Source organism: Drosophila mauritiana, chromosome X (genome assembly GCF_004382145.1).
Source record: "Drosophila mauritiana strain mau12 chromosome X, ASM438214v1, whole genome shotgun sequence".
NCBI lineage: Eukaryota > Metazoa > Arthropoda > Insecta > Diptera > Drosophilidae > Drosophila > Drosophila mauritiana.
In genome coordinates this window covers 6,554,299-6,571,614 of record NC_046672.1, presented here as the reverse complement: position 1 = coordinate 6,571,614, position 17,316 = coordinate 6,554,299, and the positions used below count along the sequence as shown (strand labels likewise).

Below are 17,316 nucleotides of genomic sequence, written 5' to 3'. Positions count from 1 at the left end.
AATGCGATTGTCGGCTAAATTTGGCTTGGAAGTAGCCAGGTGGCCTGACTAATGGCTATCGTTATCGGTCTATACAGTTTTCGCCCCCACCGCTGCCTGGTCACACTGGCGCTCGCGTGTATGCATGTGTATGTGTGTGCATTACATTACGCATTTGCTTTGCGAATTAGAAGCTAATTGAAGCGAATATTGTGGACTCGAGCCGGTCGCCAGAGTCCCACGGTTGCCGCCAACACCGAGCTAAGGTCTCCAGCCAACCGGGCCATGTACGCCACCAACAATGGCGGCACGAACAAGGCGCCAAACAGGTAAGTTCCGCCTCCGCCAGCAAAATCGAGCGCCCCTCCCCCAAAAAAACAGGCGGTACAGCCGAGATTTTTAGTGTGTGCGCCGCTCCTTTTTGTTTTCATTCTGCGATTTGTGCATGCCAAATAATGAGAATGAAACTAATGGGAATACCCTACAGCAATGCCACCTCCATGTTTGACAACACCATCACAGTGACGCCCATCAAGATGGAACTGGGCCAGGCGTATGCCAAATCGCAAAATCCAGCGGCTATGCAGCGAAGAACACCGAATGCAGTGGTGGTCACCACCTCCTCCACCGTCTCCTCCGCCCAGCAGCAGCAGCAGCAACAACAGCAGCAGGGGCAGCAGCAACAGCAGACTGTTCCCATGGCCAGTATGGTGTCCAACGCCTGCACGCTGGTTAATCCCAGCATGAGTGTGACGGTGGCCACAACCGGTGCGAGCGGCGCCAAGGAGAAGGCCACGAAGGCCACACGGACTCAGGTGGCACGCAAACCGCCGCCCACCATCGACAACTTCTGGCCGAATATCGTGAGCGAGGTGCACAGCATCGGCCAGGTGGATGCCAAGCACCAGGTGCTGCCGCTGGCGCGCATCAAGAAGATCATGAAGCTGGACGAGAACGCCAAGATGATTGCCGGCGAAGCTCCGCTACTGTTCGCCAAGGCCTGCGAGTACTTCATTCAGGAGCTGACCATGCACGCCTGGGTGCACACCGAGGAGAGCCGGCGGCGCACGCTCCAGCGCTCGGACATTGCCCAGGCCATAGCCAACTACGACCAGTTCGACTTCCTCATAGACATAGTGCCACGTGAGGAGATCAAGCCGTCGTCGGCGCAAAAGACCAAGGATGGCAGTACTTCCAGTTCGAGCGGAATGGCAGGCACGGCCAGCAGTGCCGCCTCCACATCCAACACAGCCACCTCCAATGCGGCCGCCTCCGTGGCGGGCAATGCTACCGCCACGGGCAACTTTGTAGCCGGTGGTTCCTCCGTACCTGCGACCACCGCTGGTGGCCTCAAGCTGGACACCACGGGCGCAGCCAATGCCGCCGAGGTGCTCGGCTTCAGCACTGTGAACTCGGACATCTTCTCAGCGCAACTGCAGCAGCAACAACAACAGCAGCAGCAACAGCACGCCGCCCAGCAGCAGCACCAACAACAGCAGCAACAACATCACCAGGCGCATCCACAGCAGGTTCAGATTATTCAGCAGGGCGCTGGTGGCCAACAGTTGCAATACTTCATAGCACTGCCGGGTCAGCAGGCGGCGCAGCTCGTGCAGCAGGTCCAACAGCAGCCGCAGCCCGCCCAGAATCATCTACCCATCAACATTTTGTCAACCCAACAACCCACCCAGCAGTTGATACTGACCGCCGGTCCCAATGGTCAGCTGACCGCAACGCCAGCGCCGCAAACTGCTGCCCAGCAGCAGACGGCGCTGCTCCAGAATCTCGCCCAGCAGCAACAGCAGCACCAGCAACATCAGCAGCAGATTCAGCTGCTGCAGCAAGTGGTTACGCCCACGGGGGAGCTGACTAATGTGCCGGTAGGTATCACTTGAGCTAATTGAATTGAATCCCAGATTGAGAATGGCCTTTCCCATTGCAGATCGCCATCAATGCCAGCCATTTGCATCTCCTGCAGCGACTACAACTGCAACAGCAGCAGCAACAACAGCAGCAGCAACAGCAGCAGCAGCAACAACAGGTCATCATCCCAACCCAACTGCTGACGACCCAGCAACTGCTCCAGCTGGGCGGAGCACCCACAGTGGCCCATCAGCAGCAGCAGCAACAGCAGCAGCACGCCAATCTCACGCAGCAGAGCAACGCCAGTGCGGTGACCAGTGGCACGCCGATCTTTATCAACTCGACCATGACTGGTGCCCAGGCGGCGGCGACGCAGGCGCAGCAGCAGCAGTCGGCGCAGCAGCAACAGGCACAAACGATCTCCACCATGTCCACGGATCGCACACTAACCGGCGGATTTCGGTAAAAGCTGGAAGTATGATATCCGTACCAACGGGCGGACGGATAGACGGACAGTTGGCAATCATATCGAAAGCATCGGGAGGCGTTGGAATCGGGCATTGGCAAGCGGGCATTGATTGCGCCATCCCCTGTCATCCAGCACAATGTATAATATTATAGTTTACGTAGGTGTATACGATTGTATATCGCGGGGAAGATTATATATAGCTAGTGTCTAAGTCGTAGGCATCTGTGTAGAAAAGATTTCTCAATTGTAATTTATTGCTGACCCTCCCGCCCCCTGGCAGCAGGTTTCACCTTCTCCAAAAACACCGCCACCTCCACCACTTTTAAACCTAGCACTTAGAGAGAATAATGGGAAATCGAGTGTATTAGTGTATGTATGTGACGGGTGACGGATGCCACCGGTCCAAAGCATAACCCAGCGTTTCGCGTGGCATCCGCGCCCTTTATTATGTATTTGTACTTCTAACTAAGCTAAGCTCTGATAAACAATTATAAGCCACCAAGGACTATGTGCCAGAAACTCGTGCGCCCATTGTATTCACTTTTTGGCCAGGATCTTGTTGATGTCCTGCAGTTCGCGGGTGCTCCACGGTTCCAGCGGATCGGGCGGCGATTGCGTTCTCCGCGTGTAAGCGGAACGTCCCCGCTGGCTGCGCTCGTCCGGATCATCGCTTTGCTCCGGCGAAACTCTGGCGCACAAGGGAAATATGAAGAAATAAAATAGACACAGTGATGGGAACTCACTTGTTTCGGCGACGAACACGAGCACTTTTGGCGCGACGAGCGGCCTCATCCTGTGCTGGCTGACACTTTCGCAGGTGAAACTGCTTCATGGTGGCGTGCACCTCCTCCGCCGTGGGTATATCCTCGCTGTCCTGTCCACCATTGCCGTCCTCGGTCTCCACTTCGGCTTCCTGTTCGATGGTCAGCACCTCCTCCGCGACGGCTTCATCGAAGTGGAAGCCCTGCTAGTGTGTAGGTGTACATTTTGCACTCAGCTATTTCACTTTTTTATCCACTCACCGTGTCCACATCCAGGCCAGGTGGTGCCCACACCGAGGACATGGGCTGAAACTGTCCATGGCTGTGACCCTCGAATCCCTGCTGATCCCGTCGAATGTCCGCCTTGGATAGGGCATTGTGTGTCCGTTTGGCCAGCGATAGCTTGCCGAGAATGGGTCCGCCGCTGTCGCTCTCCTCGGTTTCCACCTCGGCTAGCATGGCCATAAACTCCTCCAGCTTTTTGGGATCGACAATGTCCTTGGGGTCTTGGAAAAGGTTGCTCAAGTTCGAAATGGGCAGTGGCATGGCTATTAGGTCGGGAGCAGCAGCAGCAGTAGCAGTAGCTTGTGTTGCAGGAGCGGCTGGAGATGCTGTGGCCACCGAAGCTACGGGCAGTGGATCCACCTTCTTGGCCACGGGCGCCTGCGGCTGTGTCTTCATCGTTTGCTCCACCAAATCGAAGGCCTTATTGGCCAGCTGCTGCAGGCCGGCAAAGTAGTGAGGATCATGAGTCTCCGGTCGCTGGTCCGACATCATGATCAGCTCCCTGAAGGGATCCGGTGCTGGCGGTGCGGGCGGAGGAGCTGTTACCGATCGCAGGGTGACGCCATTGGAGGAAGCCGGATTGCTAGCGAAGGTCAGCATGTCCATGGCGTTGGTGAAGTCCGAGTCCGTGTGCAGATTGTAGGGATCCTTGAGCTTCTGCTTGGTCACTTTCACGGGACTGGAGATGGAGGCACGGCCCCACATAAGGCGACGCATCTCCTCGCCGGTCATTCCGCGTTTCTTGAGCGCCGTTAGCGTCACACGACCCACGCGCTGCATAGGATTGGCATAGAAATGCAATAGGATGCGTACAGGGTATGGCAACTTACCTTCCAGTTGGAGACGGCTCCCTTCCGCTGCTTGGCCCTCGTCTTGCTCTTGCTCTTGATGACCATCACGCCGCGCACTTCGAAGCCCGAGTCATCGGACGGACCCAGCGGGATGGAGTAGGCCTCTAGATAGCCCTTGGCATCCGCCTGCGGCACAGCGCGCTCCAGCGTGACCACAATCTTGGCCCACTGCTTCATCCACTCCTTCTCCGATTGCTCGATCACAGTCACATAGGTGTTGCCCATCATGGCAATCAACATGTTGAGCAACAGGATGGGCACGAAGATCATAAAGATGACGAACACGGTCTTGGAGAGATTAGGATATGTGGTCTGGTTGAGATCGGGATACTGCAACAGAAGTTATATTACTACAAGTAAGTAGTCCACGTTCGAGGCACCCACTTACGTTATAATCACCCAGTGTGGTTTGGAACAGGGCCATCCAAGTGCTGGTGTAGGTATTGAACATGGTGGACTGCACCTGGGGATGTCCCTTGTAGAGGAAGTAGAAGGCCTGTGAGAATCCGCACAGGACGATGCAGTAGATGATGCCGAAGGTGAACATGTCGCCCGTGATCATGGAGTAGATCATGGTCACAAACGGACCCGTCAGCCGAATGGCACTGAAACAGATGGATGGGGGATAATTTCTGGACAAGCTCAACTATCTAACTTACCCTGCAAAGAACATTAGGAGAAACCAGGAGCCCGGCACAGCGAAAATCAGGATGGCCTCCTCGGTATCGGTGTCGCCAATCAAACGGAATGGAATGCACGCCAGGATCAGCAAGTTGGAGAACAGGAAGATGGCCTTAGCCGGCGCATGGGACTGTGTAATCAGAGAAAGGATGATATTAAGCGGAAGATCGCAATCTATATATGCTAAGATCCTTGCCAGCTGCTTGAGAAAGGCGGACAATCCCTGGTTCTTTATCTCGTCGCCTTGCTGGAAGATCACATAGCTTAAAACTCCCACCAGGGTGGCAAACTCGGCGCAGTAACGGGCCACCGTCTGGGCATTGTAGTCACCACCACCACTGTCGCCCTCATCCGACTGCATGTCCAGCAGAGCGGCTGCCGACGCATCCGATCCCTCGGAGTCCTCGCCCTCGGCTTCGCCATCGTGCGCAGGACGCAAGTATACCGATACGGACAGGCACAGCAGATGGGTGGACAGGATGAGCAGACGCTTCAAAAACTGGTTCTGCGCAAAGGTCTTCCACTTCTCCTCCAGCAGGCGCTGGATGATGCCGCCGTCCAACATGTCCAGATGCTCTGGCTTGGTGCCGTTCAGGATGATGAACAAGGCGGAATTCCAATCTGTTTGGGATTAGTTGTTAAATCAAATCCATAAGGAACTTCGTTAGGACTACTCACTAGTTCTTCCGTCCGGCAGGAGTGTGTCCAGTGCATTCAGTGGGTAGCCGGAACAGGTGATGTTACTGTAGCGCCAAAACTCGCGGGCGGACAGCTCCAACATTTCACGAAAGACCTCCGCCCGTCCCAGCTTGCAGGCCAGGGTGAGTGGAGTCAGTCCCGTCTGGTTGACGATGCCATTCTTGGCCGGCGTCTTGGGATGTCGCAGGGCATAGCCGAACATGTCCAGTTTGTCGCACACGACCACCATGTGCAGGATCATGTTGCCGAAGGAGTCCTGGGCATCCGGATCGGATCCGCAATCCACCAGCAGGTTGTATACACTCTCGTTGGCACAGCAGGCGGCCCAGGCCAGCGGATATTCACCCATGTAGGCCAGTCCTTCGTAGTCGGTGCTCTTGGCCGGATTCGCCCGCTGCTGGTCACGTGGCAGAAAGAAGCTACCAATCGCTCGCTGATTGATATCAGCTCCGGCCTCGATCAGATCCGCCACCAGCTCATTGTTGCTGTAGGCAATCGACAGGTGCAGGGCACTGGCACCCAGATACTCCTCGCCCTCCATCACATCCAGCGCCAGATTGGGGAACACACGGAGCAGCACGCGCGCCAACTTGGTGTGCACCTTGGAATCGCAGATGATGAGCACATGGAGCAGACTCTCGCCCAGGGCGCCGCGGTACTGCATCTGCCAGCAGGCCTTGTGGTCCTCCCATTTGCCCAGCGGATCGTGGATGGACAGGGACGCCTCAATGGGTATGGTCACCTCGGTGTGGTCGCGGTACTTCCAGCGCAGAAACTCCGCACGGTTTATCACCTGGCCCTTGCCATCGTTGTACATGAAGACGCCAAACTGCTCCCGTATCAGCTGCTCCACGGCAATCAGTCCGCCCGAGTTAATGGCGTCGATGAGGTCACCACCTGGTCAGGATTGGGTGACGTTACTAATTTTCTAACATCTTAATATATAGACTCTTCCTGCAACTCCTGTAGCAACTACTTGTCTTTGAAGCTACACCAATTTCTTTTACAGTGGAACGAGGTCACCAAGCACTGATGTTTTGGGTCACCACTCTGTTGGCCATTTACCATTAACCAAGAACACGGCCATTGTGGCAATCTTAGGATTGGGTCACTCTTCTACAAGACGTAAAACTAATGTCACCAAGACGCCACTCGGAGCCTACCTCTTTTGTAATCCGCCAGTTTGTACAGCAAGCACTTGCACGCGGTGGCCGAGGATTGCGATATGACGGCATCCAGGATGGCGCCGGGCTTCATCTCGGGCGCCTTCTTGCGCAGGCATTTCTTCAGGAGGAACTTCATATTCGCTGCCCAGATTCCTATCCCTGATCCGAACTCAACTGGCCTCCTGGGGAAAATGCGCACAACCTTCTCGGCTTGTTTGTTCGATGAGCCATGATATGAAGAACCAGGAGGACAGCTCGTTGTCCTGGTAACCCCACCCACTCAGCCAAGCCAATGAGACCAGAACTACTACCTCCAATCTGAAAGTCAGTTGGGCGCAAGGGGATTCAAGTTTTAAAGGTTAGTTTTAAGATTTTAAATTGAAAGATATGAAAACTCATATCGCAGAAGCACCATTCGAATATATAGTTTATTTTTGTTTTTTTTTTATTGAATTATGTATATAAATATATTTTTGCCTTCATTATTATTATTGTAATTATAACTTAGTGCTAGAGTATCGGATGGGGGTTATCGGATATACTCGTACTGTAAAATAAATTGTATAAATAATGTGTATGCTTCTGATTCAGATCAGATTCTGATTCCGATTCAGCTTGTTCGCTTTCAAAAACCATCCTCACTACTTTCTGCTTGCTCTTCCTCTTCCGACTTCCGCGGTGAATCATCACCACGCATAGTCATCATTATCATCAATCAATCCTTCATTCGCTTATCATCGTATTATATATCGCTTGAAGTTGTATTTTCGTATATTGGTATTGTTATAGATATATATAAATATAAATAAGAGACGTTCGAAAATCGTAATCGAATATGGCTAATAAATACAGAATGACATAATATCTGCGGGCATAGTATTGGATTTGGATTGGGTTTACTGGGCCGTAGGACTATATGATCGTAGAACTGTGTTCCCGCTACCCCGATCCCGAGATCCCAGTCGATCCCAGACCAATTCTACTCGTGCTTCGGAACACTTTTTGACCGGCCGGGCAGATCCGGATCAGAATGTTTAGCGAATACTTGTCAGTCAGTCGTTCCATGGCGTTTGGATTAATTAAATGCAGTTTGGACTTTGATTTTGGAGTTGCTGGAATTGCTTCAGTTTGCCTATATAACTATGCGTATGGTATGTGTGTATATATAATCTGTATAATAGAACCTTGTCTAGCACAATATTGCCCGGTACCCGAGAATTTTGTTGGTTTCTTGGTCTGTTTTGAAATATTTGAGTTTGAGTTTTTGAATTTCGATTTGCCACGCGCTATGGTTCAGTCGTTCGAGCCAGAAGTTCGAGTTCTTGTTCTTGGCCAGCATTTAGTTATACGCTTGGTATACAAAATATATCATATATCAATATATCATGTATATGTGTAAATGTATATTCTATTGCAAGTACAAAACGTTATTGCCTATGGGTTATGCGACTCGAGATACGATCTATTGCCTTCCCTCGCTCGCGTTTCAATGGCAACTTTCACTACTTTCCCCCCTTTCCGTTCTCATTGGCATTTCGTACCTTTTTTCATTTTGCGTTAGTAGGGGGCGTTTTGGGGGAAGGGGGATTCTGAGGATGGAGATGGGCGGCAGCTGGGGCAACTGACCCATCCGCTGATCAAGTCTTTTCGTTATACATTTTGGAATTGTGTTGTTTGCATGTCTTTGCGGTTTGATTCGGCTTTTGCAGTTTGTTTGATTTACGCATTTTACAGTATAAAAATTGTCTCGCTTGATTGTAGTTCTCAGCATTATATTAATTTTTTCGTTTTCGTTTGGCTACAGTCTATATGTTTTTGTTTCCTGTCTTGTTGTTGGTTGGGGCATAGGGATTCATTTGGGGGATCGAACGATGCGAAAGACTAGAAACAATGGTGGCGGTTGGGGCGGCATCATCGGTTCGATTTGGGTGGGTTTTTCATATCGGATAAATGGATGGATGGTATAGGTAGAAAGGGGGTGAAATATTGCGAAAAAAAAAGGTGAAAGTCAAGCACACACACACTCTATCTCTCTCACTCACTCGCATGCAAACGTGAAACAAACAGAGAGGGGAATACATTTGCGTATATGTCAAAGTAGTATCATCTAAGTCCTTCTCCTCACTTTTCCTATATGGCCACATAAACTGAAGGACACAGGAGAACCGGGGAAATTAAGCGTAAGTGTAAACACCTAAATAGGCTAAACTAATTTTGGACTAACTACTTAAATAGCACACAAAAAACACAAACATATGTATATGTATGGGTAAATCAAAAGTTTAAACACACACAATTAAACAAAAAAAAAAAAAAATAGGACATACACAAAAATACAAACGTTTAACAAAACGAACAAAACTGGCTTACGAAGATTAATTTGGCAATTATTGAGCAACTGCAGTAATGGGCGAAGGAGCTGAGGAGGAACTGAATCCTGGGATGGCGAGGGACAAGGGATGAGGGTGTGTGTACGGGAGTGTGTTAGTTTAACTTTCGGCTTAGCTACGAGTCCTCTATATACGCTCGCTCACAAGTAGATTGTAGATATCGAGCACCTTGCTGTTGTCGTCATGATGTCGTGTCATGTTTAGATTGTTAAAAAAAAGTTACGCCCATTGGTGGTTAAACGCTAAATTGTGAACTGATTTCCATGGTTCATGTCCGCCGCAGACGTTGGCCATACTGCTACTCCTGCCACTCGTTCTCGTCCACGCCCTCCATGTCGTCCTGCTCCAGCTTGGTGGTGAACTCCATGCGCGCGCTAACCGATTTCTGGATCTGAAAGGATCGAAGATTCCGTTAGATCCAGTACATAGACCAACTGGATGGTTTAATCTCACCTCCTGCTGTTTGTTGACCTCGTACTCGGACTTCTGGCCACCGAACTGGGGATGATCTGGCTTCTTGACGGGCTGCGCTGGAACTTGCTGTATGGAAGATACTGCAACAGAGATCACAGAGATCAGTTTGATTTACCAGAATAGAGAGTCACTCTCAACACTCACAAGTTTCCATGCCCTCTGGCTTGAGGCTGACTTTGGGTGCCGCCTTGTCATTGCTAGCGAACCAATCCTCGGAGCTTAGCGTGGCGCTCCAGGTGATGCGTGTGGGTGGGAACAGATCGTCTTGGAACAGCTCGCTCTGCAAGGAGCACAGTCAGAGTGATTAGCGTGGGGATAAGGAAATGCGCTATAGGCATCCAAAACCTACCTTGATGCGGGGCACTGTGAAACTCAGGGGTTCAATTGTGGTATTGGTTAGCCGATAGGCCTTCGAGAACTCCACGCTGGCCACGTCGCAGTGGTTCTTGGTAAGGAAACTGAGGCCCTGGTGCAGCGAGGTGCAACGATGGTGCGACAGTGGGCAAATGTACGGCTCCTCGTCGGTGATCTCGTAGCAGTAGATTGTGGAGTCACCCTTGCCCGTAACAAACAGTGTGGAGCTATCTTCGTCATAGAATGGAATCAGTATGGAGGGTGAAACATCCAAACTGGCCGTGTTCAACGGGGCGGACAACTTTTGTGCATTGTACACGCTGATCTGTCGCTCCGAAACCCTGAAAAAGTTATGCAAATTTCAGTCACATCTTCACCAAATGTTCAAATTTTCAAGATCCTACTTGTCGAAACCAGTGCAGACGATGTAATGTCCCTCCAACGCCCAGGTGATTCGAGCTCCACGAGTGCCGACCGGTCCATTGCCCTCCCGTATGGGTGTCTCCGATTTCCTTGGGTTGTACACCCTAATCTTGCCATCCTTGCACACGGTGGCGCCCAATCGGCCGCAGGGACTCCAGGCGAAGTCAAAGATTTGATCTGTATGCCCCGAAAGCGAGCATTTCTCGGTCATGGTGCGCAAATCCCACAGCTTGATGGTCATATCGTAGCTGGCAGTTAGCAGAACATCAGCAGCCAGCGGGTGGAAGCGTATGAAGTAAATCTTGTCCAGATGAGCGGTCAGCTCGCCGGCAGGTGTGTTTGTCGGCTCACTCAATCCACCGGCTTCAATATGCCAGATCTTTACAATGCCATCGTCACAGGCCACAGCCAATCGCTGGGCATCGAACGGATCCCACTGGAAGTCCATGATGTTGCTGCCGTTCACAAGCGACGGAATCACACCATCGGGCAACCGTCCAGGGCGGCTCAACTCAAAGATGGCTATCTTGCCGCCGGGCCCCGAAAGTGGCACGGCAACGCGCTCCTGATTGGCGTGGAAGCCATTGCATTCGCCCGGAATCTGGCGACTTAGATTGCGCAAGTTCTCGATGTGCGTGGACTTGTGACCGGGTGTGCCCTTCAAGTGCCTGAACTTGGACACCTTGCCGAAGACGGTGGAGGTGCGCTTAGTGCTGGCAGCGCTAAAAGCCGCCTCAGTGGCAGACTTCTTGAGTCCAGCGCCATTTCCGCGGCGATGCTCCTCCATTAATTTGCCCTCTGGCACAGAGATGCGCTTGGTGTCGATCACATTGCCTTGCTGCTGCTGCTGCTGTTGGTTGGGCTTCAGTGGCTCCACTTTGGAGTGCTCGCGACGTCTGTAAATCGAAGAGGTACGATGAGTACGGTACGTTACGCCTTCAGGGTGGGCATACTTACAATGGCACTGGGGACTGAGGCTTCTCGTCCACCTGACTCTTGGAACGATTCTCGTATATGCGCCGTCGCTCGGCAAAGCTGCTCCTGGAGGTGCAGTTTCTTCGCAGATCCGCATCCGTGCGATCTTCGCCCTCCGTCGAGTTCTCCGATGACTCAGAGTTTTGCTCGAATATCTAAGAGTAGTCATGGAAAATCAAGTAAAGGATTAGTTTCTGGCAACTATAGTCAAATTGGATATCCCTTTAGCAGACCTTGTCGGATGATTCATCATCGTCAGCCGAGGACTACACAGTTGTTATAGTAGTTCCCGTTGCGCAGAATCGGCAGTAGTTCAAGTACAGAAGATATAGTTGGATTTTAGGGGTTAGTTGAAAGTGATCGGGAACGTTTCAAAGTTAGTTAGACGGAAGAAGGCGAATTTTGTTGTTGGCACAGGCATGTAATATAGAGGGCGAGCAGAACGTTACAGTAGTAATAGTTTATAATGGATTCGATATAGATCCCATTTGACACGGACTTACCTTGCGGCGCTCCGAGGTGGTCAGTGACTTCTGGACTCCATTTCCGGACACAGCGGGTTCCCTTTCGTGTTTCTCTGCAAATGAAATTAGTAGAATAAGCAGTTAATTGAATGCTTTCTTTAGAGAACAGAGTCTTCTTACTTTTAATTTCGATTTCCACAATGAGATCCGGTTTGGCTCCCTGAGCGGGTGTCATCTCCACTCCGCTGTCCTGTCCCACGTTTGAGATATTCTCGTGGGATCCCGGTGCCAAGGGCACGGCGAACACCTTGTCAAACGAAACGTCACCTGTGGTGCTGGAGAAGGGCTTGGGACCCAAACGTGGCTGTGGAAAAAATCAGATAATCTTAGTCAACATATTCTCCATATACTTCAGTGGAAAATCATAAATAGCGTTTACAGAATCAAAAGGCTTTCACAGAAATACTAAGTACAAATTGCCTGAATATACAACGGATATCGTAACCAACTGAAAATGTGTCAATAAGAAAACATAACATAATCTCTAGGTGTTTCATAAGAAAACCATATGGCAAACCAACTGCAAATGAAAACAAACAAACGTGGAGCGCTAAAATCGGTTGACTCGGTTATTGACAGCTGCAATCGCCGTCTCAATATCACCAATATACGTAGAAAAACTTAGCGCTGAGTGCAACAAAAACTAAGAAAAATAAATAAACTAATAAATAATACACAAACAATAAGGAAATAGGATTGCCTGGGCGGTGGAATATGAAGTGATGGTGACGGCACCTTGTATGCTGACGCAGCTGTGGTGCGAGGCCTCGGGCGCGGCGTGTTGGTGCTGCTGCTTTCCCCAGCGGAATCACTGGCCTCCGGCAGGGAATTGTTGCGCGAGGTGCGCGGCATGGGCTTCGGTGGCGAGTGGCTGCCACTGGCCGAATGGTTGTCCAGTCCACCGGAGGAGGAGACCTCCTCGCTGCTGCCGGTCGAATGCTCGTGCTCGGTGGGTGACTCCTTGTCATCCTCGTGGGACTGGGCGTAGGCATGGGCCTTTTCCTTCTCCGAATCCACCTTGTATTTGGCCTCGAACTTACGGATGAGCTCACTGCACTCGCCATCTGGCTGGGACTGTGAAGGTGTGCTCTTCTTTCCGTTGCTCTCGTTGCTGTTGTCATTGCCGTTCTTCTCCTCAAAGTTATTGCCCTTGTTTAGCATGACAAAGTGCTCGTTATCGTTGCGCTTGGCCTGCTGATTGGGTTTCCCAGTGGTGTTGCTCTTGGCCCGCTGATTCTCCAGGTTCTTAACAAAATCACTCAGGTTACCGCGATGAATCTGCATTGATGGCCAAATTGGGTTTAAACGAAACGCCCCAGAAATGCTAACTATTGAACCCTGACTACATTAGCCCTTGAAGCCCTTGTCTTCCGTTTCCCAATCTTACAATCTATAAGTCGAAATATGAAAGTGTAGAAGGTTACTTACAATAATTGGCTCATCGCCATGCTCGCGTTTGGCGGGATCAAGGCTCATCTTGGGCACCGCCTGGTTGCTACCATTCAACCACTCGCCGGCCACCAGTTCTGTCTTGTAGCCAGTGGTCTCCGGATACAAATCGGCGTGGAAATCACGGTATGTCTGTAGAATTGTCTTATAAGTATTTCGAGGGTAAATTTTAAAGTAGTTTATTACTTACCTTTCTGGGCACCTGGTACATGATGGGTATGACCATGTTGGAGGTCAATTGCAACACCCGGTTAACCTCTGCCTCCATGACTTTAAGTGCCCGCTTGGGCACCAGACAAGCTCCCTTCGTCTGCTCGCCAGTATGGCGCAAGCCCTCAATTAAATACGGATCCTTGTCCGTAATCTCCAAATAGTTAATGGTTGTGTCACCCTTTCCGGCTAGGAAAAGCATATTGGTGTCGGGATCGAAGAGGGGCATCAGTATGCCCGTCGAGCAGTCCAGTTCGAGAGTTTTCTCCGGCGTGTTGAAGTTGCGCACATCACGGATGATCACCTGTCGCAGGCGGGCCGCATCGAAGCCAGTGGTCAGGATGCGGTGTTGATTGCCCAGCCACACTACCCGCGAATCCTTGATGCTCTGATGCGACTCAGCAGTCAGCTGGATGGGTGAACCAGCGGCACGGGGATCGAAGATTCGCACATTCTTATCCTTGCAACTGGTAGCCAAAACGGAACCGTCCTCGCGCCAACTGGCCGACTGTATCACCTCGGGGTGCTCATTGTTCGCTGGGACAAAAACATATTTAGTTAGGGTATCATTTTAAAAGAGGTGTTTACTCACAGAATATCTCCTTTTGAGTGCTGAGATCAAAGAGAGCCACACAGCCGGCGGCTGTGGAGTACATTAAGCCATCTGCTGTTGGATGGAAGCCCACTGTCTCTACGCGTCTCTGCTTGTGTGAGAAGATGGCCTCCGGATCGGAAAGCGACTGCTCCAGACCCTTTTCTGGTATGTGCCAGATCTTGACCTGTGGATTGCAATGGGAGTGATTGATTAGCAGGGGGACTTTGTGTCATGTTGACTATGACTATCTATAATTTGTGACTAATGTGATAGCGTTGCGATGAAATTATGGTTTCTGGTGAGTTATTAATATTAATAATATCACATTATTGAGTGCTCGTTCGTATCACACTCATAAACTCATCATAACATGCAACTATTTAATCTCTAGCTTCTGGGAAATAACCATTAAATGTTTGCAAAACGAAAAATAAATTCTTATAAAATTAATAATATTGCAATAAGGAAAAAAAATATTCTGAGTAACTCTATGGACATATCATTGGGAAGTGATGAAACATTTAGGGGTACTGACAAATAATATTGAAGGATCTCTTACCAGGCAATCCTGCGAGGCGGTGGCCAGCAGCCCGTCGTGAAACGGGGAGAACTTGAGGTCCGTCACTGTGTCCGTGTGCCCATGGAGCAGCGGCATGGTCTTGCTCTTCCGGCCGCAGTCGTCCAGCGGGAGGACAGCGACGCTGGAGCCGGTGTGCTCCCAGTTGAAGGCCATGAAGGCACCGGAGGCGGCGATGTTGTTACCGTACGTCTGGTAGCTGCCCACGCAGATCTCGCGGACGCATGCCTCCGCCTTGGGCACAATGGGTGCGGCATTTTTGTACTTGGAAGCCTTGAATCGCCAGGCCATGGTTGGCTACTTGGTTGAGCTGGGGGGGCTTCGATCCGATGTGATGGCGATCCGATGCGGATGTGGATATGGATATGGACGTTCTCTGCTCGAGTGTAGAGTGACGATTGTGGATTGTATATGCCCGATGCTTGAAGCTTGATGCCTGATGGTCGAGTGTCACTAGTCCGGTGGCTCCCTCTCAGTCGCTCTCTTGCGCTTCGCTCTCCGCTCCGCTGCTCCGTTTCAGAGTTTCGTTTCTGGAAAATGGCAAAATAGCCGCATAAGTACGAGTATGATATCACTTGGGTGCGCGGGGGACATTCCACAGTTTGTTATCGCCTTGCCCGCCGCTCCTGACTCATCGTCATCCGAATCCGATAGGGCAAACAATAGCCGATAACCGAATATAAATAATAATACATTTAGCAAGTATGGATGGGGGAAAAAAAAGAGAGATGCACTTGCTATTGCGGCGATACGACTATTGAAAAGAGAAAGCTGGACAAGAATGGTGTCCACCAAAGCCGGATGAGCCAGCCAGCCAGCCCGACCAACACTCGCGCATTTGGCGTACGTGTTTGTTTGAGTATGTATGCGAATGTTTGTTTGTACATCATCAGGAAAGGCGAGGAAAAACACTGGGCAAAATATGATGGGATCCGGCCGGTAGGGGTTAATTTGACACACCTAAGGGTTAGTGATCCTCTTTTCAGCGTTATTTCTTCACTTTCTGTCAAGCTAAACATATATTTACTACAATTTGTACTAATTTTTAATGTGCAATTTGCAAATATGAAATACGTGTATGAACAACTGCTGAAAATGGCAACACAAACAGTATGATCCGAACGGCGGTAAGGGTTAATATGCCACACCTAAGGGTTAACGATCCTTTTGATAAATTTCATGGAGAGTTTCACGCACACATACACTTGTACAAACACAACCCACTTGGCTTGCAGTTTATGGATAAGCACAGTGAGCACTCTGTAAGCTAAACATCACATCAGTGTAATGGCATCAATGTGCCTTGATCTAAAGGCAAATAAAATGTTAGTTTGCAAAAAAAATATATATTTTTCTACGTCTTTAGTTGGTTATTACTTTCTTTTACACTCTCTGGAGGCCGCACTGTAGTCTCCCGAGTGCAGTTAGCAAACGTCGAGAGAGCGAGAGCGGGAGGCAGAGAGCATGCGCCAATTCAACTGTTTCTGTTTGTTAGAAAGCGGCAAAACAAATGACCACTGGGGGTAAAAGGAGGCGCGGCTGGGGGACGGCCAAGCAAGTATTGGCCAGCGGAGCCACCAGGTAATGGGGTCAAGTGATTTAGAAAAGCAAAATCAAAGGCAATATAACGAGGCGATGTTGCAAAGTGAGAGCGAGACGGGCACAGGTGCAACCTGCAGGAGAGCTCAGCGACTAACGGCTAACGGATGACAGCGGGCGGCGTGGGAGAGCACGAGCATCTGCATCCCTATCTCTCTCTTTCGCTTGGTTGGGGGTGGCTAGAAGCAAGCCGGCTAGCATTTATGTTGTTTTCACCCACTGCCCACTAAACACACACACACACATTTGCACTTCTGGTGGTTGGTTTTTGGTCACTTTGTTGTTGTTCTTGTTGTTGCTGCTTATATGCATTTATTGACATTTTCACAAGTTTTCCATCCTATATTTTGCATACATTGCATTTGATTATTGGGTGTTACTTTCTAGTTTGCGTGCCATTCAATGAAAAGAGGGGTGAATTTATTTTTATATACTTCTTCTTTTCTCGCTTTTCCTTTCCTTATTTCCTTTTCCTTATTTTTTGCAGCACACACCCTGGCGCCGGCAGAAGAAGAAGAGGAAGAATCCAAAGCGGCGGCAATGACAATGACAACTACAAATGCAACAACAAAGGGTGCGCGCGGGGGTGGAGTGGGGAGCAGGAGCCGGAGAGGGGGTGGTGCAACTACACCAACAACAACTGCGCAAAGGCGACGCCGCTTCTTTTTTTATGGGCAAACAAAGGAGCAGTTTTGCACACACACATATACAGACGCACACACACGCACACTTGAGTTGCAGTGCTGCAACTGCACACCCACACAAACATACGCACGGGAGGAAAAACACGGCGATTAGGCTCACACACACGCGCCGGTAATTATTCTCCCGCTATTAATTACAAATATTGCCATTAATTTACCAATGCAATCAATAAACTACGCGAGAGATCTTCAACTTTTTTTCAAACGTTTTGTCATCGTCTATCGATAGCTTCCATCTTCGCGTGCTAGAGGTGGCACCCAAACATCGCCACAGCGCTATCGACAGAG

At 50.2% G+C, this 17,316-nt stretch overlaps 3 protein-coding genes across 8 annotated transcripts; 1 reads left to right on the top strand and 2 right to left on the bottom strand.

Moving 5' to 3' along the window:
- Positions 1-92: 92 nt before the first annotated feature.
- LOC117147147 (nuclear transcription factor Y subunit gamma) lies at positions 93-2,830 on the top strand. Its single transcript, XM_033313927.1, has 3 exons — positions 93-308; positions 467-1,859; positions 1,922-2,830. Exons 1-3 carry the CDS (start codon positions 265-267, stop codon positions 2,306-2,308), a joined length of 1,824 nt encoding a protein of 607 aa, XP_033169818.1. The 5' UTR covers positions 93-264; the 3' UTR covers positions 2,309-2,830.
- An 18-nt stretch (positions 2,831-2,848) lies between these two features.
- On the bottom strand, positions 2,849-7,044 carry LOC117147148. 2 transcript variants are annotated; one of them, XM_033313929.1, is made up of 9 exons: positions 6,752-7,044; positions 5,568-6,485; positions 5,086-5,510; positions 4,868-5,019; positions 4,597-4,813; positions 4,188-4,538; positions 3,334-4,131; positions 3,055-3,275; positions 2,849-2,999 (listed from the first exon to the last, which is right to left on the bottom strand). In XM_033313929.1, the coding sequence occupies exons 1-9, from the start codon at positions 6,888-6,890 to the stop codon at positions 2,849-2,851; spliced, it is 3,372 nt and encodes a 1,123-aa protein (XP_033169820.1). In that variant the 5' UTR covers positions 6,891-7,044. The 2 variants fall into 2 exon arrangements, with proteins under 2 accessions (XP_033169820.1, XP_033169819.1); XM_033313928.1 differs by lacking the exons at positions 5,086-5,510; positions 5,568-6,485; positions 6,752-7,044 and having other exon boundaries at positions 3,055-3,278; positions 4,597-4,888.
- Positions 7,045-7,491: 447 nt separating this feature from the next.
- LOC117147926 (coronin-7) lies at positions 7,492-17,289 on the bottom strand. Of its 5 annotated transcripts, none has more exons than XM_033315058.1 (15): positions 17,187-17,289; positions 14,708-15,255; positions 14,146-14,332; positions 13,534-14,090; positions 13,323-13,475; positions 12,630-13,172; positions 12,015-12,198; positions 11,874-11,947; positions 11,604-11,636; positions 11,353-11,525; positions 10,377-11,291; positions 9,968-10,313; positions 9,763-9,898; positions 9,598-9,698; positions 7,492-9,535 (listed from the first exon to the last, which is right to left on the bottom strand). In XM_033315058.1, exons 2-15 carry the CDS (start codon positions 15,014-15,016, stop codon positions 9,443-9,445), a joined length of 3,804 nt encoding a protein of 1,267 aa, XP_033170949.1. In that variant the 5' UTR covers positions 15,017-15,255; positions 17,187-17,289; the 3' UTR covers positions 7,492-9,442. The 5 variants fall into 5 exon arrangements, with proteins under 5 accessions (XP_033170949.1, XP_033170950.1, XP_033170951.1 ...); XM_033315059.1 differs by lacking the exon at positions 17,187-17,289 and adding an exon at positions 15,325-15,428; XM_033315060.1 differs by lacking the exon at positions 11,604-11,636.
- Positions 17,290-17,316: the final 27 nt, after the last annotated feature.